The sequence below is a fragment of the Callithrix jacchus genome, chromosome X (genome assembly GCF_049354715.1).
Source record: "Callithrix jacchus isolate 240 chromosome X, calJac240_pri, whole genome shotgun sequence".
Lineage (NCBI taxonomy): Eukaryota > Metazoa > Chordata > Mammalia > Primates > Cebidae > Callithrix > Callithrix jacchus.
This window is the reverse complement of record NC_133524.1, coordinates 149,606,107-149,626,747: the sequence shown is the minus strand read 5'-3', so window position 1 is coordinate 149,626,747 and position 20,641 is coordinate 149,606,107. Positions and strand designations below refer to the sequence as shown.

The window sequence follows — 20,641 nt, the reverse complement described above, 5'->3', positions numbered from 1 at the left end:
GCTATGGCAGTTTGTGAAGACGGATGTGTCAGGGCCGCCTCCAGGGGACCACACTGGATGAGCCACTGGTTTCTGCTTGGGAAAGACTGGCAGTCACTCCTGTTATATCATCGCTCCTGTTCCCTTCATGCCATCCTTGCACTTTGAGGGCACAGCTAGCCAGAGCCCTCTTGAGTCTCGGAGTGTGTTGGGGATGGCAGCTCCTGCTTGGGCTGGGTTTTGTGTGCTCAGAGGACCTGCAGTGTCTTCTCTGCCTTACTCAGCTTAAATGGTGGTCGAGGTTAGGCCTGAAGTGCCAGTTAGCAGCCAGGTACAGGAAGGCCTGTTTGTGTGGGAGCCCCGGGACTTTTGCTGTCCTGAGCTTGACCCACAGGCATCTTTAGTTAGAATCCCATCGCTGCCATTAACCCAGATGGAACTGCCTGTGCTTCTCTGCTTAGCTCCTCTTTCATTTTTAGGTTGAGTCATCTAATCACAGACTATGTTTGCCTAAGTTGTCTGACCTCATTTGGTTGCCCTCTGGCCTCCAGCTTACCCAAAACCCCTCAGATAGCTGGTTTTAAAAAAAAACACTGCAAAACCCCAGAAACCGAGCTGGTCCCTGTCACTTGTTCTCGAGAAGAGAGGACAGGCCAGACCCACACCTGCCCCTTCGCCCTGTGCTCGCTGCACTGTCCTCAGGACTGGTGAGCTCCATCTGGGTCGTAGGCTGGAGCTGCCACAGGCATGTTCTCATGCGAAAGGGCCTATATATATCCCCCAGCTCTGGCCCTCCTCTTCCTGTCTTCTCCAGCATCTTGTGCTGGCGGTTACAGGGAAGGCCAATCAGCTGTACTAGAGTGGGCTTCAGGCAGTCCTTTGGGGTGGCCTTCTCGGGTCTGCAGTAGGTGACTTCCCAGTTGTAACCTGTCTTCCTGATTCCAGACTGGCAGGTGAGACTCGCTTAGGACAGTGGGAAGCCCTGGTGTTAATCATTCTCCTTCACCAAAGCCTTCCTGAGGCATCACCTGACTTGGTTCCTTGCCTGGGCGCTGCCTCATTTTTCTTCCACAGCTGGGGCATGTTCACCCAGAGTCCATTGGCCACCCTGTGGTAGGCCTGCAGAGTCAGCAGGTGGCGCTGGGACACCGGCTTCCTGCTGGCTGGGGGCAGAGGGGTGAGCTTGTATGAACACCCTGTGTGCAGGGGCTGGGGGTTGAAGGACTCAACTCACCCAAAACCTGTCAGCAGGGCAGGCTGGGGGTGGCCACAGCATGGAACCTTTTGGTTGGGATTTGTTCCTCCCCCACTTCCCGTGAAGCCCATGTCCTCCTCCCCTTGTTCATGGGGTAAGACAGGGCTGCTGAAAAGTGCTTATGAGCCATGGCTCTCCCCACTTGATATGGTTGGCCCTGTTTCTCTCGAGTCTGTGGAGAGGTTCTGTTTCTCCTGCCTTCTCTGGTTTACTCAACCTTTTATAAAAGCATGATAGCCCTACTCAGTGTCCAAGAACACTCTGTCAGGAGAGCGCAGTCAGATTGAGGCATTTGGGGCTGCCATGTGTCTGCCAAGGCTGCATCTGGATTCTGTTAAGTTGTGTTCACTGGCCTTTGCTTGGACCCCAGGCCATTCTCTTGGTGACCACCCTGTATCTGTAGGCGATGCCTTTGGCTCTTAGGCTCTTGCTTGTTTTCCGGAAATGAATAGCTAAGAACAGTGATTCGGGTAACATTACTCAGGAGATCCAGCAGAGGCTGTTCCGTGCCCTGTCCTGGGGGTCTGGGAAACTACAGAGGGGACAAACAGAAGGGCATCTTACGGTGCCTGAGTGGCCCAGTGTGAGGGAGCAGGAAAATGTTCTAGAAGGCTGGCTTCCAGGCTGAAAAATGCCAGTGATGAGGGAAAGCCTGGTCTGCATTGCCGGGGCCCTGAGATTTGAGACTGAAGGTGCTAGGACACCGGAGCTCTGGGATATACCTTCAGCTCGAGGCAGTGAGTGGTTTCCCCCCTGTATCCCAGAGCCTGGCTTGCTCATCAGCATGGGTCTGAGACGTTGCCTTCCCACTCCTGTCTTCTGTCTCCTCTGTTGCTAGACTAACCACTGTGTGTCTGCCTCTGCCCTTCTTGGTGCCAGGCTCCCAGGTGGACACAGGTGCAGTCTAGGCCCAGGGAGGTTCTGTCTAGCCTGACTTGCAGCCTCAAACCCATCCTCTCACCTGGGAGTAGGATTGGGTCATCTGGAAGCCCACCCCCCCTTTTTTCAGCTATACTTTGTGGAGTGGACAGAAGACCCCTTTTCAGTGTGCCAGGTATGGGGGTACAGAGATGAAGGCACAGTGCCCAGCCTAAAGATATTCATAGCCTGGTAGGGCAGCTATATAAATGGATGGCAGCCACACAGAGAACAGAGAATGAGGTAGTTTCATGCAGGTGCCTAGGGGGCTGCTGCGGGAGACGGTGTCCCTCTGATGGGTCAGGAGAGCTGAAAGGGTTTCTGGGGGGAGGTGAGGATCGAGCTGGGTAGAGAGGACATTCCAACCTGGAGGACTACCACGTAGAGCCAGGCGTGTTCCAGGAATGGCGAAGGGTTAGGTGTTACTAGAGCAGGGGGCCACGTGGTTAGTGAGGGAGGAGAGCTCGCTGAGGGCCTGCATGCCAGAGGCAGGTGGCTCAAGCAGAGGGCTGATGTGGTCGTATTTGCCTGGCTCACGGAGGTGGCTGGGGAAGTCTAATGGCTGCAGATAGGGAGGAGGTGCTGGCAGTGGGGATGATGGTGGGCACGTTTGCAGCTGACATGGAAAGCACTGGGTTGTGGCTTGGACTAGGGGACCAAGAGGGCTGAGTCTAAGGTGGTTTGCATGCCCACCACTACAGCAGGGGCTGCACAAGGTGATCAGGTCAGGTGGGGCAAGGGAAGGCCTGTTTTAGACAAACTGAGTCTGGAACGTCTCTGGGGACATCCAGGAGCCAAAGTTTAGCAAGGGGTTAGGTATGAGTCTGGGCCTCAGAGAAAACCGTTTCAGGGATAGGAGTGGCTAGGAGAAAGAATAGGCTGTCAGCTGAAGAGTGCAGAACCCAGAGGGAGCAGAATGACGGCAGGAGGGGGTGTTGCAAGGGGGACCTCAGGAGGGTAACTTAGCAGCAGAGCAAGGACATCAGGGTAGCCGCCGGACTGGGCAGTTAGGAGGCCACTGGTGGTCCTGCTGCTAGGTTGGAAGGGCAGGCCTTGGCTGGCCTAGGTTGAGGAATGTATGCAAGGGAAAAGACCGGGGACTTGGGCAGTTGAAGGCGAGGTTCCTGGTGGGGAGAATGATCCCAGGTCATCCAGCAGGAAGAGAGAGGACCTAGAAGGGGGGCAGTGGGAGGAGTATGCCCAGGGCGCTGTGGGGTGGGGAGCGCCTGTGAGGGCTGTCGAGAGGAAGGGGAACCAGAGCCTGGCAGAGGGGAGCCCCAGACTGTCCCAAGCCTGGGAACCAAAGGCCTGGGCTCGGGCTGAGCAGGCCCAGGCTTTTGGGGAGACGCAGTGTGGATCTTGCGCTAGACTGTGTGTGCCCTGGCCGTCTTGGAAGCCCTGGTTCTCAGTAGCCGGGAAAAGCCTGGGACGGTCATAGGAGAGCTGGGCATCCGCCACCCTGCCGAGGAAGCATTTGTGTTAGTGATCTCCCTGGGGACTGGGGTGACAGCCATGGGCACTCACCAGCAACCACTTGGCTGGCCTGGTGGCGGGGAGTATAGCCTTCAGTCCTTCGGTCCTGTCTCTACCACCAGGTGGCATGACCCCCACCCCACAATTCCAGCTGGGAGGAACGGTCCTCTTCCTCTTTCTACATCATCGCCATCTGCTCTGGGGCTGGGCAGCTCCTTGCTTGGGGGGCTGGGTCTTAGTCAGACTTGCCTTTCTTTCTAGGCCTCCCCAGTGACTTCTGGCCATGCTGATGTGAGTCAGTCGCGTTGTTTCTCTCTGGGCGCTCAGTAGCTTCCTCCACCTTCAAGCTCCAGCCCAGTTGGGGGCAGGCTGGTGGGCAGCTGGGGGCTGAGGCAGGGAAACCTGAGCCCTAGGGCACGAGGTCCTGGGCTGCTAATTTTAGAAAGCACATGTCACTGGAAACTCTCCTCCTCTGCCAGGAATCGATGGCCTGGCTCTCCTAGTGCTGCCAGGGGCCCTTGGAAGCCTCTCCCTAAACTGGGAACCTCGGGCATCTCCTGGCCTGGGTGGGCCCTTTCTGTCCTGAGTCCTTCTGGAAAGGGGCTCTGCTGAGGCCCTGGACAGCCATGCCTTGGGCCAAGGAGGTAGCTCACCTGGTCTGCTCTCTGCTTTCTCCAGCCCTTCTGGACTGCCCCTGGCTGTGAGCAGAGGCTGTGAAGGCCTGGCTGGGCAAGGAGGCCACTTCAGCTCTTCTGAGCAAGCGGTTTGCTGTTGAAGCACCCTGAACCAAGCAGATTTGTCTCCTTCTTCCCCCAGGCCCTATGTGTCCCTTGCCTTTTGAGGTGTGTGGCAAAGGTACCCCTGCCTCGTTCTGACTGTTTGACCAAGTCATTCCCTCCTCTCTTCCTGCCGGCTAACATCTCAGGGCAAGGGTGAACCGAGGGAAATGAAGTGGTCATTCCCTCTGCTTGGGGACCAGCATCTGCCTCCAGGTGCCACCTGTTTGCCTGTCTCTTCTGGCTGCTTCAGATAGGCAGTATGTGCCTGTGTCCTGATTCCTCTACACCCTTCAGCCCGAGAAGACCTCATTTGGGGCACTGTTACATAACGGATATGTTCCGGTGCAGCCTGCATGACGGGTTGGGAAGGAGGTTGGCCAGAAAAGAGAGTTCTGTCTTAATGTCGGGACCCGGGAGCTGTTCCCTGTTAGTTTAGAGAGTATAGTGGTTTTGAGCTCAGCTTCTGGAGTCAGGCAGACGTAAGTTGGAATTCCAGCCATGTCCATTTCTGGTACATTGATTGACACTGCTGAACCTCAGTTTCCTCCTCTATAAGCTGGGGCAGCGATAGTAAGTTCCTGGTCAGGTAGACGTGAGAATGTGGCCAGCATGTTGGAAGTACCTGCATTGATGAGCTGTTCTCGTTACCTTACCGAGGCAAGCCCAGCCTCGCAGGGAGGAAGGTGGTGCTGTGGCTTGTCTGGCATGTCCAGGCCCTGATCTGGAAAGTGCCACGTTCTGGGACCTCATGCTGTAGTGAGGCTCTTCCCAGCCCCCCAGGCCTCTGCTTCTGGCCCCTCCCTGAGCCATCCCCCAGAGCAGAGGGTGGCTGTTGAGCACAGCGGCAGAGGACAGCTCCTGGGCCCCACCTTTTCCCTCACACTGCCAGCACCAGGTTGGCGGCTTCTTGCTCAGCTGCCCTGGCAGGAGGGCAGGCCCAGGCGGGAGCCAGGTGTGGGGTGGGAGCAACCAGAAGGTGCCCCTGCCAGCCCTTCATGCTCTTTTCCTCACTTCTCCCTTCTTTTTGTAAATAATTGCAGCCTGCTTAGACGCCTGGTGACTCTCATCTCACAGCAGGCCACACTGCTGGCCTCCAATGAAGCCTTTAAAAAGCAGGCGGAGAGCGCTAGTGAGGCAGCCAAGAAGTACATGGAGGAGAATGACCAGCTCAAGAAGGTGAGCTCCACCTTCCCGACCCACCACGGGGTGTCCTGGTGCCACACTGTGGGAGCCATCTTCTTAGGGCCTCAGTGGCCACTGGTAGCCTGTCAGGCTGGGAAATGTGTGAAACTCCTGCTGCTTGAAAAGCCAGACTTGGGTGGAGCCACAGAGGGGAAGTGCTCAGTGGGGAAGGCGTGCCTGCTGGAGGCGTCTGTGCGGGAGGATCCGGGCGACTGCGATACCTTTAGCTTGCGACGGCTTGGTGAGGAAGAGGGTGCTGCTGCTCTCTCTTCTAGTCAGACCCTTCCTGGAGAAAAACAATCCCTTAGTGAGCCAGGGCCTGCACTGTGAACCGAAGGCCCTCAGCTAGGCCCTGGTTCTCTGGAAGATTGCTGCACCCTCTCTGGAACTCGGGGTCTGTGGTATCCCTCAGTGCTGGAGAGAAGGTGGGGACAAGGTGGTTGGCCAGTCCTAGGCCTGCTGTCGGGAGGCGAGCTGCGAGCTAAGCTCAGAGGGATGTGATGCAGAGGTGGGATAGAGCTGGCCAGGCACACTGGGAGCTCCTGGCTGCAGCGAGCAGCACTGCATGGGGCGCAGAAGGCACCACCATCCGCTGAGGGGTTGGTGAGCGCCATGGAGCCGCTGAGCCCTGCTGCTTAGGAAGGAGGCAGGGCCAAGGGCCAGGGCAGGCAAGGCATGCCTGGCGAGCTGCAGCAGGTGGCCCTGCTGGCGCTTCTCTTTCCCTCGGCGTGCAGCCACGCCCTGGCCTTTGCCTAGGAGCTGGGAGCAAGTGGTGGCTCGGTTCCGCGCTGACATTTCCAAAGGGGCAAGTGTCCAGGGCAGCTTGAGGAACCGCCGCTCTGTGGGGAGGATGGGGCTGGAGCCCCTCCCTCCCTTCTTCCCTCAGTAACCCTGGCCTTTGGCACTTTTCCCAGGGAGCTGCTGTTGATGGAGGCAAGTTAGATGTCGGGAATGCTGAGGTGAAGTTGGAGGAAGAGAACAGAAGCCTGAAGGCTGACCTGCAGAAGCTAAAGGACGAGCTGGCCAGCACGAAGCAAAGTGAGCCTCAACCCTGTGTCCTCCCCCTCAGGGAAGTCCAGAGGTGCCTCCTCTGCCTGCCGCTGCCTGTCTTATGCCAAAGTATTAGTAATAAGCCTCGCACGCACACTTGAGGGCTGGCTGAAAACAAATAGCACCCTGTGCCTCCAACCCCAATGCCGTTGAGGCTAAGTGGTTTGAGCGGGTCCTAGGAGGAACCAGGCTGCAGCTGCAGGGCCTCGATCGCCCCATGCTAGAGCAGCACACACTGGGACTTTCCTGTCCAGAGTGTGGCATGGGAGCCTCAGCATGCCTGGGGGCTGAGAATAAGGGGAGTGTGGGAGTGGCATTCAGGAAGGGAATGGGCAGCTTCCAAGTGGCCTGCCTGTCTGCTCTCCCACGAGTGGACTAAGTCTGGGGCATTTTCCCCCAGCACCACAGGCCTCAGCTGCTGCTGTTCTCTGCAAGGCACGGTTGTCATCAGGGGTCTTGCTTTCAGGCTGGGATCTTGCTGCCTGCCTTCGGCTCTCATCCTCCCTGAAGGTGACCCCTGCTGAGAGCCACTAGAGTTTCCTCCATTAACGGGACTAGGGGACATCCTCTGTATTTCTTTGACTTTATGTAGCTTTTTTGTCAGCCCTTTCCCTCTACTTTGGGGCCCACAAAATAAGAGGGGCTTTATTTGAGAAGTGGGCTCCTGTGTAGCCTCATTTGAGATAGATTTGGGTTAGTTTCTGGTATCTGTAGCACTCTGGTTTTCCCCCTAATTCCAGCCTTTTCATTTCTGTTTTCTTGGTCATTTGCATCATTTCCAGAACTAGAGAAAGCTGAAAACCAGGCTCTGGCCATGCGGAAGCAGTCCGAGGGTCTCACCAAGGAGTATGACCGCCTGCTGGAGGAGCACGCAAAGCTGCAGGTCAGCCCTCCCATGCTGTCCCGTCCACGGCGGGAGGGCAGAACAGGATGGGGCAGCCCCTGCAGGGGGAGGGAACCTTCCAGAGGCCTAGGGGCCGGCTGCCCTCTTCCCTACTCCTGCTGGCCGCCTCTGCCCTGCTGCGTGGGGCTCTCCACTGGGCAGGAGAGGGGTAGCCGTCAGGAGTGGTGCTGGCTGACTAGGCTCTCAGCCTTCCTGCCTTTGTGCTCACACTCAGTCCATGGTTTGTGGCCCCATCAAGAACAGAAGCAGGTGAAACTCTGGGACCCACTGCTGGCTTTCTCTCCTAGAGTGCTGCGGGTGTGGCCTGGGGCAAAGACCCCTGGGCAAGTGAGGGCACAAGGTGCCAAAAAGGCGCCTCCCCCAGCAGGCGCTAGCTGTTGACATTGCCTGCTGCCCCAGGCCTCGTCCAAGTCCTCAGACTAGCTTGGGTGCAGCAGGCTGCGTCTGGAAGCCCAGGTGGTCTTGATGTTGGGAGTGAGGGCCACGTAAATATGCCCAAATTTGGACAGCTGGCCTTGGTGCTTGGCGGCCCAAGTTTGGGCACCACAGCAGGTGGGGAGGAAGGACCCAGCTCCAAAGGGGGCGCCTATACCGTCGTTATGGGCAGGCTCTGCTGATGGGACTTGGGCCTTGAGGGCACCTGTCAAAGGTGTGCAGAGTTGGGAAGGGCCTGATCAGGTCTTAAAAGGGCCTCGCAGGCCTTGCTTATCCCCACAGCCAGAACTCGGTCCCCAGTGAGGTCCTGGCGGTCCTCCCTGGCTGACGTTAGGTCCAGGGCTCTCCCTAGAGTGTGGGCAAGGGCTGACTCTCCCACCCTGGCAGGCCTTCGGGTACAGCTGGGAAGGGGACCCCTTGGTCACTTGAATATCTGTTGTTAGGGGAGAGGGGAACCAAGCTTGGGCCTCAGGGGGCACGGGGCTACAGGTGGCAGGGGAGGGGTGGGCCCAGCCAACCTACTGCTGTAGGATTTCTGTCCCTTTCCAGGCTGCAGTAGATGGTCCCACGGACAAGAAGGAGGAGTAAGGGCCTCCCTCCCCACTGCCTGCAGCCGGCTTCCACCTGGCTCGTGCCTGCTGCTTCCTGAGAGCCGGCCTCTCCCTCTGGTACTTCTGTTCGTGCTCTTCTGCTTCCCCCATTCCCTTCCACAGTGCATAGCTCGTCATCTTGGCCCCTGTCCACACTCTCCCAGCACACTACAGGTTCAGAATGCGTTTGCTGTCATCCTGCTCGGCCTGGCCAGGCCTGTCGCCCTAGCTTCCACACTTGAGTGTGGAGGGCAGAGTTAATTGCAGTCTGGCTTGCGGTGGGGTTGGCTTCCTATAGATTTGAACGCCCTTTTTGCTTTGCCCTCTGGGTGTTTTCTTTGGTCCCGAAGGAGGGCGGGTGAAGCAAGTGGACTGCAGTTTCTCTTGAGGGCAATAAAAGTTGTTATGGTGTGTATGTGTGCGGCATGTGACTACGGCCACGGAGAGGGCTCTGCTACCTGTTTCCCCCACTGAAGGCTGGGTTCACACCTGTTCTTGAAGGCCCTGGTCTCTCTGCCCTCCTGCTTCCCGGGCTGGACCAGGCCCCGCTTCAGGGCCACCCGCTGAGTCTGTCTCCTGTCTGCCTCCCTGGGTGTGGGCAGCTTGGGAGGCTCAGTAAACCAGCGAGGCTTCCGGGTAGAAGACTTGCTTGCTTTCTCTGGGTTCCTCGTCGTCACATTTGGGATAGACAGAACATGGCAGAACGCCACTAGTCACTCCCTGCCCCACCCCTCCTGAAGGTTTGCAGGATGACCTCTGACTAATGCCAGCTGGGAGAGGAGACTTGTCCTTGGCAGTGACCTGGAGCTGGCCCAGGGCAGAGCTAGGCAGAAAGGGGCTGGGAATGAGCCGGGGCCCCAGCCCTGCGAACGTGCTGGGTGTATGCCTGCCACACAGTGTTGTGCTGGCTCCAGGGCATCCCTCAGGTGGCTCCTCGGAGCTGTGTCTTCCAGGCCCACATCAAGTGGGGTCAGGACCGGGGCTTTCCGCCTGGCACCCGTGCCCAGGCCCTGCACTGTGCTGCTCTCCAGCAGCACATGAGGAAGGCAGCCCCTGCCCACAGCCCCGTGCTCCTCCTGCAGGACCTCTGCCATGCCTGGTGTCTGCATGAGGAATGGGTGGAGGGGTCGGGGAGCAGGTTAGAGGTGTGTCTCTTGGAACTGTAGGGGACCCCTGAAGGATGTTGATGCTGGCAGGGTAGCTGATGGCCCACTGTACGTGCTTGCTTTTGCCTGCCCTGTCCGGGTCCAGGCCGGTGGTTCCCATCACCCTTTACCATACTCAGATGAGTTCTGTCCCTTTCCAGGCAGTCTCGGAGGTGGTGTCTGGGGGTAGGGGCATGTGGGCCATGCCCTCTGGTTGCTGTGCCAAGGCCGAAGGCTGATCCCACTTTTCCAGGAAGTGTTCTTAGCTACCTTGGGCCTCCCTGAGCTTTGAAAGGCTAAAGTCCAAATGGGTACTGCCCTTTCTAGTGGGGGGATGGAACAATAATGGATCAGGGGCACAGGCTCTTAGAGCTGGAAATTGAGGCATGTGCCCAGCCTGGACTGGAGGGTGGCCTGCAGGGTCGCATGTTCCTGGATCAGTGTCTGTTCCAGGGCATCTGCAGCCGTGGGCATCCTGATGCAGGAGCTAAGTCCTGAGGAAATGGTGTCTCTGTTTCAGGACCCAGTTTCAATGACACCTCTGTGAAGTTTCCTTTTTTCAATGTCTCTTTTCTGTGTGTTTGGTAGCATTGTGGTGCGTGAGGTGGCTTGGAGGGCATTTGGCCTTGAGGTGTGGAGAATGATTTGCAGAAGGTGGTTGTCATCCAGGCAGAGACCTGGCTGGCAGTGTATGAAGCAACTGGCGTGAGCTCAGGGGTCCTGAGGGTGACCGTGGGCTGCAGGACAGTTGGAGTCAGTTGGGGGTAGGGGCTGTGTGAGGGACGTTGGGAAGCGCCTTTGCAGCTAAGGAGGGCCAGGCTGGAGGTCTGGGAGCTGCCAGCAGGCAGGATTCTGGAAGGTGTAGGCATGGTGAGAGGAGAGGCTTCGCAGGGAGAGAAAGAAAACTGGAAACAGCCGTGCTGAAGAGGTAGGGGTGGGGCCCAAAGGACAGGCTCCAGAGTCCCTGGCTGAGGGACTGCATTGCTGCTCCTTTCTCTGCTCCCTGTCTGGTCCGTGTATTTCTCACCTGGGCTTTTCTTGGTTGGCCATATTCCAAGCCAGGTCCTTCCCCTGGCTCCAGAAGTGTAGGAGTAAAGCCCCTCTATAGAGGGTGCTGCCTGCTGAGAAGCAGGGCCTCGGCCATAGCACAGTAGCAGTCCTGGGCAGGATGCGGAGGGAGCAACCCAAGCTGTCACTTTGCTCTGAGGGGCCACCTGCTCCCCCTTCACAGGCTCCCATCCCTGGTGCTCTCCGTGCCTGCCTGGGCCACCCACTGCGTTTCCTGCTCTGCCCCACCACAGCGCCCAGCCCTTGCGGGTGGGGTCCCATGTGCTCATCCTGTGCACCGGGTCCTGCCCCTCGAAGGACCTGTCTGTACTTGCTGTCTCCAGTTCTTCTCCGCCTCTTCTTACCATGGTAAAACGTGTGTGTATATATAATGTGTTTATAGTGTCATCAGTGTATATGTAATGAGCCATCATCACCATCCTTAAGTGGAGTTCAGTAGCATGAAATGTGGCCACCACTTCCATCTACCTCTAGAATTTATTTTCTCAAACTGCCACTCTGTTTCTGTGGATGCCCCTTCTCTCATGTAAGACCCTGTCTCACAGGAGCGGAGCCCCATAGCACTTATCCTTTATGATGGCTCATCTCACAGACGCCCTGCATGGTCAGCCATGTTGTGTCGTGTTGGAGTCCCTTCTTTTTCCAGGCCAGCTCATATTCCCTTGTCTGGATGAACTATGTTGTGTCTCTCCATCTGCAGCTGACACTGGGCTGCCACCACCCCTTTTCTCAGTCCCACACCAACCAGCCTTTTACACACCCCTGCATGCAAGCCTCCCTTGCCAGGACCCCGTGAGTGTTCTGTAGGTCACTGTCCTTCACCAGCAGCAGCGCTGGACAGACGGAGCCGGACACTGCCCCTCCTTGACCTGTGAGGGGTCCTCACTGGGTCAGGCTGCAGGGCACCACCAGGCACTCTTGGGCGTCCTCCCTGCCCGCTGCCGCACCTCCCCCGCTCCTCTCATCGTGTCCTGGGGTGCACAGCTTCCCTGTGAGCTCTGCCAGGCTCAGGGCTTTCTGTGTCATCTGTGTGGTAAGAACTTGCAGAGTTCCATCTCTTTCAGTTCCAGTACTTTCTGGAACTCCTACGTCCACCTGCTAACTAGGCATCTCCACTTGGATGCCACTCCTGCATGACACACCCAAGGCTGACTCTGGATCATTCTCTCCTTGCCTCCCTGTTGCAGGGCCTGGCAGCTCCATCTTTCCTCTTGCTCAGGCCAAGTCTGTCATCCTTAACTCCTCTTCCAGCCCTGCATCCTGGTCACGCACAACCCCTATTGGCTGCACCTTCAAAATTGATCCTGAGGCAGACTTACTCCTCCGCTGCTACCTGCCTGGCCCGGGCCTGCCCCATCACCTGTTTCGGATCTTGGAAGGCCACCTGTTCAGTGACAAATTCTTGGGGCAACAATTTGAAAATTTCAGCACCCATGGTTTTCCTGCTGGTGTGGCTGCTCTCCAGCTCACTCTCGTCCTGCTCTCCCCAAGTGCCTCCGCTCCAGGGGACGAGGCTTTCCCTGGGCTGCTGCCTTCCCAGTCCCCAGAAGACGGCTGACCTGGGCTGCAGAGGCCCCCAGAGCAGAGCCTTGCCTGCTGCAGCAGCTCCAGCTGGAGGAGGTTCCCCTACCTCCTGCACCCCAACCCCTTCTTAGAGCAGCAGAGGCGGAAGCAGGAGCCCGCTTTGGAAAATGACATGTTTTTATTGCTATGTTTGCAGTGACTTTTTAGCACAGTAAGAATGTCCCTGCAGGCCTGCCACCCTCACCCAGCCCCAGCCCTCCAGCCTCTGTCCGGGTGTGGGAGAAGCCTTTCTCAGGGTCACTCAGCTGTCTCGGGACTGGGTGTGACACAGACATACGCGGGTGAAAGCTGCCACACGGAAGACTGGAGGTGCAGGAAGTATATCCGCCTTAAGCCTGGAGGTGGAAGCTGTGCCCGGGGTCCCTTCCTGGGGGTCTGCCCAGCCCAGGGCACAGGGTGGGAAGACTGAGCAGGCCAGACACCTAGGACGGAGTATTGCAGCCTCTTGCCCCACAGACTTGTAGGCAAAGGGACAGCGTGGGGACAGCCCTGAGGCCCCCACCACAGACTTTTCCAATCCAGTCTGGGGCTGGGGACCACACACGCACATCCACACAATAGACACACACACAACAGTTGGAAGCTTTTGTTTTGCCTATGAAAGTTAGATCTATAGATTCACACTCCTTGGCTAGGGGTAGAGGGGCAAGGTAGGGCTTATAGGGATGGGAATGGCAAGGAGAGGATGGTTTGGGCTCCTTTCTCTTTTTAGAAATACACAAGCAGAAATCTCACTCTCTCAAGTTTTTATAAAATGTGCAAAATACAAGCCTCCTTTGCCCAGAGGCAACATTTACATCTGGTATTCAGCTTTGCTGAGAGACAGAGATCTCTATCTACGCTACATACTCACGCACGCGTGCACTCGCACCCAAGCTCACACAGATTGGTGGCGACTGGCGCAGGAACCAGAAGGTTCCATTGCTGGCTGGCTCTCTAAGCTTCTGTAATGGATGGGGGGAGAGGGTGTAGCCCAGCTGAAGTATTTGCCTTAGCTCTGCTGCCCCTCCCTTGCCTCTCTTCTCTCTCTCCTCCCTCCCGCCTCTCCCTCCTTCCCTTCCTCACATTTCCCAAGCTGCCACTGCTGTTTCTGGGGTGAGGAGTCACCCAAGGGTGTGCTGCAGAGCCGAGGCTGGAGAGGTGGGCAGGGGTGGGCATGGCAGGGACAGGAGGAGGACAGCACTGCGGGTCGGGGGTGGGGTGCTAGGGAGGGCCTGGGACTAGCTTGGCTAGGGCTGGAGGGGGAGAGGCATCTATTTTTGGTGGGTTGTGATATTTTTGGCATTTTATTAAAAATGGAAAAAGTTATTTTAGTGAGCACTCATGGTGCTTTCTCCCCTCCTCCCCCAGGCAGACCCCAAAAGTGTCAGGGAAAGGCAGGCCCCCTGGAGGGATGGGGTAGGGCTGAAGCAGGGGCTGCTATGGCTACCAGAGGTGAGCTGGTGATGTGAGCTGGACTGTCACATGACACTCTCCACCACGACGACCTTGCTGCTCTCAGACACTGGGGTCAGGGTGGTCAGGCCCCTGACGTCCGCGTCCTGAGCTCGGTACTCCAAATGGTGGAGGCCCCAGATGGGCTGGGTCAGGTGCTGCCAGCGCTGCAGGAGAGGAGGACATGCTGTAGCCCCGGGTCACACCTGCTTGTCCCCAGGTGACCACTTCTGCCTTTCTCCAGTTCCCACTGCCTGCCAGCCCAGTTGGGGCTACTCCCTGGCTAGGAAGCAGGCTGGGTTGAATGTTCACAGCAGGGGAGGGGAGGGTGGGCTGGGCAGGGGCCTTACCTCGGCCATGGTGCCCTTGGCCCTGAGGAGGCAGCCCAGGAGGTGCAGCGGCACACACAGCATGGAGGAGAGCGCGAAGGCCCAGCCCATGGCCTCGCCCCACCACGGGTACACATAAGTGTTATTGTATACCAGTGGCTCGTAGTACACGACATTGAAGATGAAGATGCCCTACGAACCAGAATGCCATGGTTAGTGGGGCCCCCACCCTGCCCCACCTCCCCGACTCCACCTCCCCCAGCCCTTACCATGCAGACCAGTGGGGTGAAGAAGGACCAGCACCATTTCATCCAGGGGCAAGGTCGGTACCCGATCATACAGGCAATGTCGTCCATGAAGCGGTCAGCTCCTGCGGCGAGGTGAGGCGGGAGGGCCCAGCTGGAGACCTGCCTGCCCCCCAACTGTCCCCCAGCCCAGCCCTCAGCCATGACCTACCGTACACCCAGGCCACCACCACGCACTCCCAAAAGGCCTGCCAGAGCAGGGTGGTGCCACTGGCCGAGTAGTAGTCAAACAGCTGGAAGACGTACATCCCGCCCTGGGGGACAGAGTCCAGTGAGGGAAGATGGCAGACGGTCACCGGAGGCTACAGGGAGACCCCCCACCCCACTCACATCAGTCACCATGGAGAGGTCGATGACAAAGCAGAGGGCGCAGCAGAGGGCCACGGAGATCTCCCTTTGGAAACGGAAGTAGTAGGAGGCCGGGAGGAGGTCAAGGAGACCGGTGATGAAGCCCTCCACACCTACAAACTGTGGCCAGGGCAGCTCAGGCTGAGCCCCACACCACCCTCCACCCCTCTCTTTGCCTGCAGCCCTCGCCTGCCTCCCTCCTGGCTCCCTGTCCTGGATCCCCATGCAAACCTGGCTGTCCAGACCAAGCAGCAACAGCATGAAGAAGAACAGGGCAGCCCAGAGCGGGGCCACTGGCATCAGTGTGACAGCTCTTGGGTAGGCGATGAAGGCCAGACCCGGCCCTGTGGAAAAGGTGCAGGCTCTAGACCTCGCAGCAGGCGTCCTGCCCGCAACATTTGCCCCCATGCCCATGCCTGCCTTGGAGGCGCTGTGAACCCTGGGTCGTGCAGCAGGGGCTGGGAGGTCCTTTCTCCCTCTGTCAACACTGACAAAACAGCACAATCTGACAAGTTCCGTTTGAATCCTTGTCACTTTTCAGCATTTCTATTGCATGTTCATGTACATTGTGCATCTGGGTGCCAGCTTCTGCTCTGGAGGTCGGGTGGAGGATAGGGCCCTACCTGATTCTGCCACCTTGGAGATGTGCACACCCTGCTCTGCAGCCATGAAGCCCAGGATGGAGAAGACCACAAAGCCAGCAAAGAAGCTGGTCCCGCTGTTGATGAGAGCCAGGATGATGGCATCCCTGGGGGGTGGAGGGGCCAGAGTGGATGGGTTAGGCTGCTGGGCAGAGTGAGGTGGGGCAGGGCGCAGGTGGCAGGGCAGCAGTGCCTACTTGTAGCAGTTGTTGTTGAAGCGGTTGTAGCTGCCCAGGGCAGTGAGGGCCCCCAGGCCAATGGCATAAGAAAAGAAAATCTGGGTCCCGGCATCTATCCACACCTGGAGGAGGGCAGGAGAGCACAGGCATGAGGGGCCTGCTGGGCTTCCTGCAGTGCCCTGCTGCAGCCTCCCTATTGCCACCTCACCTGAGGGGACCCCAGCTTTGACCAGTCAGGCTTGAGATAGTAGATGATGCCGTCCAGGGCCCCAGGCAGCAGCACTCCTCGAACCAGCAGCACGACCAGGACCACGTAGGGGAATGTAGCAGTGAAGTACACGATCTGGGGGACCAGGCTGCTCAGCGGGGCAACGCACCACCTCCCCCACACCCCCACTCCCAGTGCCATCGGTCCCCTAGTGGGCAGGTATGTTCAGAGGAAGCTACGGGAAGACTGGGCCCCAGCAGGGACACGTGTCGGTGGGGAGCAGGCAAGCCTCAGTGGGGAATGGAGGAGTGGGGAGTGAGGGCTGTGAGGACTTCTTTGAGTTTGTGGGCAGTGCAGGTGTTGGGGGCCCAGGCAGGAAGTGGGACGTCAGGCCGGGGCCAGGTCCCCCTCCTCTTCTGAAGAGACGTGGGGGCTGAGCAGTTGGAGAGTGGAACTGGGCCAGGCAGAGGCAGGCAAGATGTGGCTGCCACGCCCTCTGCCCCCTCTTCCCACATGCTGCTCTGGGGACCTTGTCTCCCAGGGACCTGGCCATGTCCCCTAGCCCTAGACACTGTCTTATGTGTCTGTTCAAATGACTCCCCAGCCTGACCAGGAGCCCCCAAGGGATGTGGCCAGACTGCTCTGGCTCCCCAAGGCAAGACAGGCAGGTAACAGATGGTCAGACCAGGTCTATCCAGACTGTCCAAACAGAGTCAGAGAGAGTGTTAGGAGGGCACCAGTGGAGGTGATGGGTACAGGGAAGAGGCAAGGGCTGCCGGGGCCTCTCCTCCAAGGAGCGAAGGCTGCTGGGCCCTGGATTTGGAGGGTGCGGAGTGTGGCTTGGATTTCAACACCCCCCCTTCCTCAGGGATAGACACTGTCTGGTCACCTTCTGTTGTCACATGTGTGCCTGGCACAGACATCCAGCTCCCAGGGCCATGCCACCCTCCCACCTGCATGCCTCTAGTGGTACCTTTCCCGTGGATTTGACCCCCTTCCAGACACAGAAGTAGACCAGCACCCAGCAGGCCAGCAGACACAGGGTCACCTCCCAGTTGAGGGCCCCTGGCAGCTCCAGTCCCCCAGACAGCCTCAAGACTTTGTTCCTAGGGGAAGGAGGGGGTCCCATGAGGCCTGTGCTGGTAGAGGATGGAGCCACAGGATCTACCCCCAGGGGTTGTGGCTTCCTTCTCTCCCACAGCGTAGGGTTCGGTGGGTCCCTCTTGTCTACCTGGGCTGGGCCTAGAGCCCAGGAGCCCGTGGTCAGTGGGAGGCCACTCCCATCCCACCCCACCCTACATGCAGCCCCAGCTTCCCCAACAGGCTGGAGTGACCCGGACAGTGATAGATTGCTGAACCCAAGAACGAGACCCCGCCTGGCCCAACAGTCTCCTAGGACAGGCAAGGGCAGGCAGAATCTGGGATGGGCTGCCAGGCAACATCCTGACCCTGTGTCCTCAGGCCCATTCGCCTGGAGCCGGGCCCCATGAGGGAGACCTGGGGGATGGGACGGGCTTGTCCCGGAGGTGCCTGACTCACTCCCAGAACTCGATGACAGGGGATCGGCGGTCAGCAAGCTGGTCACAGGTGAGGTTGGCCAGGCTGGCATTGGCACAGTCTTGATGGCGGAAGATCTCCACGCAGTCGGGAGTGTTCCAGGTGTGGCCACATGTGGCCCAGGGCAGCGTGGTGGTGAAGGACTTGACCAGGTAGTAGAAGCCCCAGGCCAGCACCATGATGTAGTAGGTGTTGCAGTAGAAGACGATCACCATGGAGGCATAGCCCAGGCCTGTGGCCGGGGAGTCCTTGCCATGTGGATTCTTTCCTGGCCACCTCCCTCCCCACCGCGGCTGGCTGTGCTTCCACTGTCTTTCCTCCTGGAGCCTTCTCTGTGGTGCTCCCAACTCCCCTGGACTGCCCCTTGTGTGAGCCCCAACACTGGGCTGACTCCCTAGCCTGTCTCCTCTCCACCAGCCACCCCCAGACCCAAGGCAGAGTGAGCCCCTCCCGTCCTGCCCCATCTGACCAAGTGCTGTTGAGTCTCCAGCCTCATACACCTGGCCCCATCTGTGGGTCCCACTGCCACCATGGTGGTTCCAGGAGGCCCAAGCCTCCACCTGGCCCCCCGGTAGCCTCCAGTGCACATCAGCTGGGGGGTTTCTAGTAACCTGAGGTAGTGTTGGAGACAGTTGCCTCCGTAGTGGGCAGCCTCAGTAAGTCACTCCACCTGTCTGTGCCCCAGTGTCCCTGGGGATGATAATAGTGGGACCTACCCACCTAGAGTGCCAAGTGTGCTGGGCGGGTCTCGTCCCCAGCCCAGCTATGCCTGGCCCATGCTTGCCTTGTGGAGCTGCCTATGACCCCTCTAGTCCCTGCTTCCCCAAGTTCATTGTGTGGCCTGCACATCTCCAGGGTCCCCCTTGAGACTGGGTGCCATTGTGTGGCCCCAGGCCTGGTGTTCAGGACAGGAAAAGATTTCTCAAATGGGAGCCAGCTGGGAAAAGGGGAGTCCCTGAGGCTGGCCAAGGGCTGCTCACCTTTGAACAGGGGACAGATGTTCCAGACATTGATGCTGCCGGCCTTCATGAACTGGCCCAGTGAGATCTCCAGGAAGAAAATGGGGATTCCTCCGACCAGGGCAATCAGGACGTAGGGAATAAGGAACACACCTGGGGGTGGAGGCACAGGGGAGGCTCAGCGCGGCCTCAGCCAGGCTGCCCAGACTCCAAAGGGCCCATCACAACTTCCTACTGGGTGAGTCAGTGTAGGGGCGGCCACTGACTCAGGCCCAGGGTGGAGTCTTGCCGGGGTGGGTTGAATGTGTTGAAGTGGGACTACGGTAGCCCTGAGCCGTTGGAGCCCGATTCCCTGGGTGGCAGAGGGACCCTAGGCCCACAGGGCTTCCACTCCCATGGTCACTTGGGGTGACGGCTATGGAGGACACACACACGGAGACACGCAGGCTGTCCCTAGTAATGCAGTTTCCCATTTCAGGCAGCACAGTGAAGGCACGTGCCTGTGTGTGTGTGTGTGTGTGTGTGCCAAGGCTGGGTGCTCAGGCCTGGGGGGCTCAAGCCTAACCGTCCTGCACTTGGGATGATTGCCTGCAAGTGGGAGGCCCAAGGCAGAGGGTGGGTGGGTCGAAGTCCCCTGCTGGTGGGGTGGAAAGTGGGAGACAGGTGTGGGAAGAGGGGCCAGGCCAGTGTGAGCAAGTCCCAGGAGTCGGGCTCTGCAGGAGGGAGGCCGGGCTGGGGCTGGCAGAAGGGCAGGGAGAGCGCAGCTCCACTGCCCCCTCCTCCTCTCTGGGCCTCGCACCCTTGCCTCGGCTGGGCTCGCTCAACTACTCAGAGGCATCCTTCTCTTGACCTTGGGCAAAGGCCTTTGCTCTGGACCTTCGTTTCCCACCCATCACCAGGTCAATTTGGCTCCCAGAAACCCCAGTGCTGTTTTGTAGTCACAGGACACATGCGTGCCCATCGCTGTTGCTAAGCTGGGCCCGGGCGGGCGGGCATGGGACGTGCATGCAGTGTGTCCAGTGGCGGCGCCAGGCCGGCCAGGCCGCAGGCTTCCCAAGCCTGGCTCCGGCACCCAGTGTTCCAGGCCCCGGCCAGAGAGGAGGGGCGGGAGGGCCGCAAGGGGAGGGGAGGACAGGGGGAGGGACAGAGTGGCCCATTGTGTGTGTGTGTGTGAGTGTTCGTGTGTATGCACACGTGGGGGGGCCCACACAATGTGCCCCTTGTGTGCCCGACCCGCGGGGACAGCCAGGGCTCCTTACCTCGCGGAGACCCCAAGGCACAGGCCTGCCTTCTCACCTCGGCGGCCAATCGTTCCTTCTAGCCCTGGAGTCTGGGGGGCAGCCCCGCAGGCATCGCTGGCCCCCTCCCCCCACCCTGCGAGGCACATGACTGTGAGGGGGGTGGAGGTGCCCGGCCGGGCCACCGAGCGGCAGCGCCGGATGAGGGGCGGCCCCGACCCCCGCGTACCCGAGGGCCACCCACTTCCCGGACTTCGCTCCTCCGCGGCGGCCCCGGGTGTCCGGGTTAGGGGTCCGGCTGGGGGAGTAGGTCGCGGCGTGCAGGGGCGCTCACCTCCGCCGTTCTTGTAGCACAGGTAGGGGAAGCGCCACACGTTGCCCAGGCCCACGGCGAAGCCCACGCACGACATGATGAAGTCCATCTGGCGCGTCCAGGTCTCGCGCGGCGGCACTGCCAGGTGGCCGCCGGGTGTCCCCAGGCCAGCGGGGCCGTCGCCCTTGGCCGGGGCCCCGTCGGGCCCGGGCGCGATGAGGGGGCCCTTCTTCTCGTCGCCGGACACGCTATAGATGCCGTTTTCGGCGCTCTTCTTCGCCATGGCCCCGGCGGGCCGCGAGGCCGGGCCGGGGTCGCGGCTTCTCGCGGGGGGCGGCGGTCGGGCGGGGACGCCGGCGGCACCGGGGAGGGCCCCGAGGGCGCGGGCCCGCCGGGGGCCGGGGGACGGGGCGGCGGGCGGGCGGCGGGGTGCGGGGCGCGGGCGGCGCAGTCAGAAGCAGTCCACGAAGCACTTGAAAGTGAGCCTGAAGAATCTCATGTGTGTCGGGGACCCGGGGGCGCGCGGGCGGCGGCGGGGCCCGGCCGGGCGGCGGCGGCGGCGGCTCCCGAGGCTTCTGTCCGCGGCTCGGGCGGCTCGGGCGGCTCTTCGCCCGGCCCGAAACTCAGCCTAGCGGGGCGCCGGCGGCATCGGCGCCCTCGGTCTGCAAGCGGCGGCCGGAGCAGGGGCCTGCGGCCCGTGCTCCCCCCCGCCCCGGCTGGGGCTCGCGGCGGCTGTCCGGCTCGGCCGCGACTCCGGTGACGGCGACG

General features: G+C 59.7%; 2 protein-coding genes across 11 annotated transcripts in view; one reads left to right on the top strand and one right to left on the bottom strand.

Annotated features, from left to right (window-relative positions):
• The window catches only part of BCAP31 (B cell receptor associated protein 31), a 28,077-nt gene extending 19,097 nt beyond the window's left edge, over positions 1-8,980 (top strand). For 5 of the 9 annotated variants that reach the window (XM_035288038.2, XM_035288037.2, XM_078363628.1 and 2 more), the window contains exons 5-8: positions 5,445-5,580; positions 6,501-6,624; positions 7,419-7,519; positions 8,525-8,980. In XM_035288038.2, the coding sequence (XP_035143929.1) occupies positions 5,445-5,580; positions 6,501-6,624; positions 7,419-7,519; positions 8,525-8,563 (400 nt within the window). In that variant the 3' untranslated portion in view covers positions 8,564-8,980. Of the gene's footprint in view, positions 1-5,444; positions 5,581-6,500; positions 6,625-7,418; positions 7,520-8,505 lie in introns of all 9 variants that reach the window. The other 4 variants (XM_035288034.2, XM_035288033.2, XM_035288035.2 and 1 more) reach the window with 1 other exon arrangement.
• Positions 8,981-12,461: 3,481 nt separating this feature from the next.
• On the bottom strand, positions 12,462-20,285 carry SLC6A8 (solute carrier family 6 member 8). Of its 2 annotated transcripts, XM_078363625.1 has the most exons (14): positions 19,895-20,285; positions 18,344-18,475; positions 17,346-17,595; positions 16,780-16,912; positions 15,807-15,941; positions 15,617-15,720; positions 15,402-15,526; positions 15,010-15,122; positions 14,761-14,898; positions 14,582-14,684; positions 14,395-14,495; positions 14,147-14,317; positions 13,792-13,963; positions 12,462-12,784 (listed from the first exon to the last, which is right to left on the bottom strand). In XM_078363625.1, exons 1-13 carry the CDS (start codon positions 20,154-20,156, stop codon positions 13,823-13,825), a joined length of 1,908 nt encoding a protein of 635 aa, XP_078219751.1. In that variant the 5' UTR covers positions 20,157-20,285; the 3' UTR covers positions 12,462-12,784; positions 13,792-13,822. The 2 variants fall into 2 exon arrangements, with proteins under 2 accessions (XP_078219751.1, XP_002763443.4); XM_002763397.6 differs by having other exon boundaries at positions 12,462-13,963.
• Between the last annotated feature and the right edge of the window lie 356 nt (positions 20,286-20,641).

Coding starts and splice junctions, on each gene's coding strand:
- SLC6A8 (XM_002763397.6), bottom strand. CDS start 20,156: ATGGCGAAGAAGAGCGCCGAAAACGGCATCTATAGCGTGTCCGGCGAC. Junction 18,476..19,894: donor GTGCTACAAGAACGGCGGAG/GTGAGCGCCCCT, acceptor CTCCACCCCCAG/GTGTGTTCCTTATTCCCTAC. Junction 17,596..18,343: donor CATCTGTCCCCTGTTCAAAG/GTGAGCAGCCCT, acceptor CCCCGGCCACAG/GCCTGGGCTATGCCTCCATG.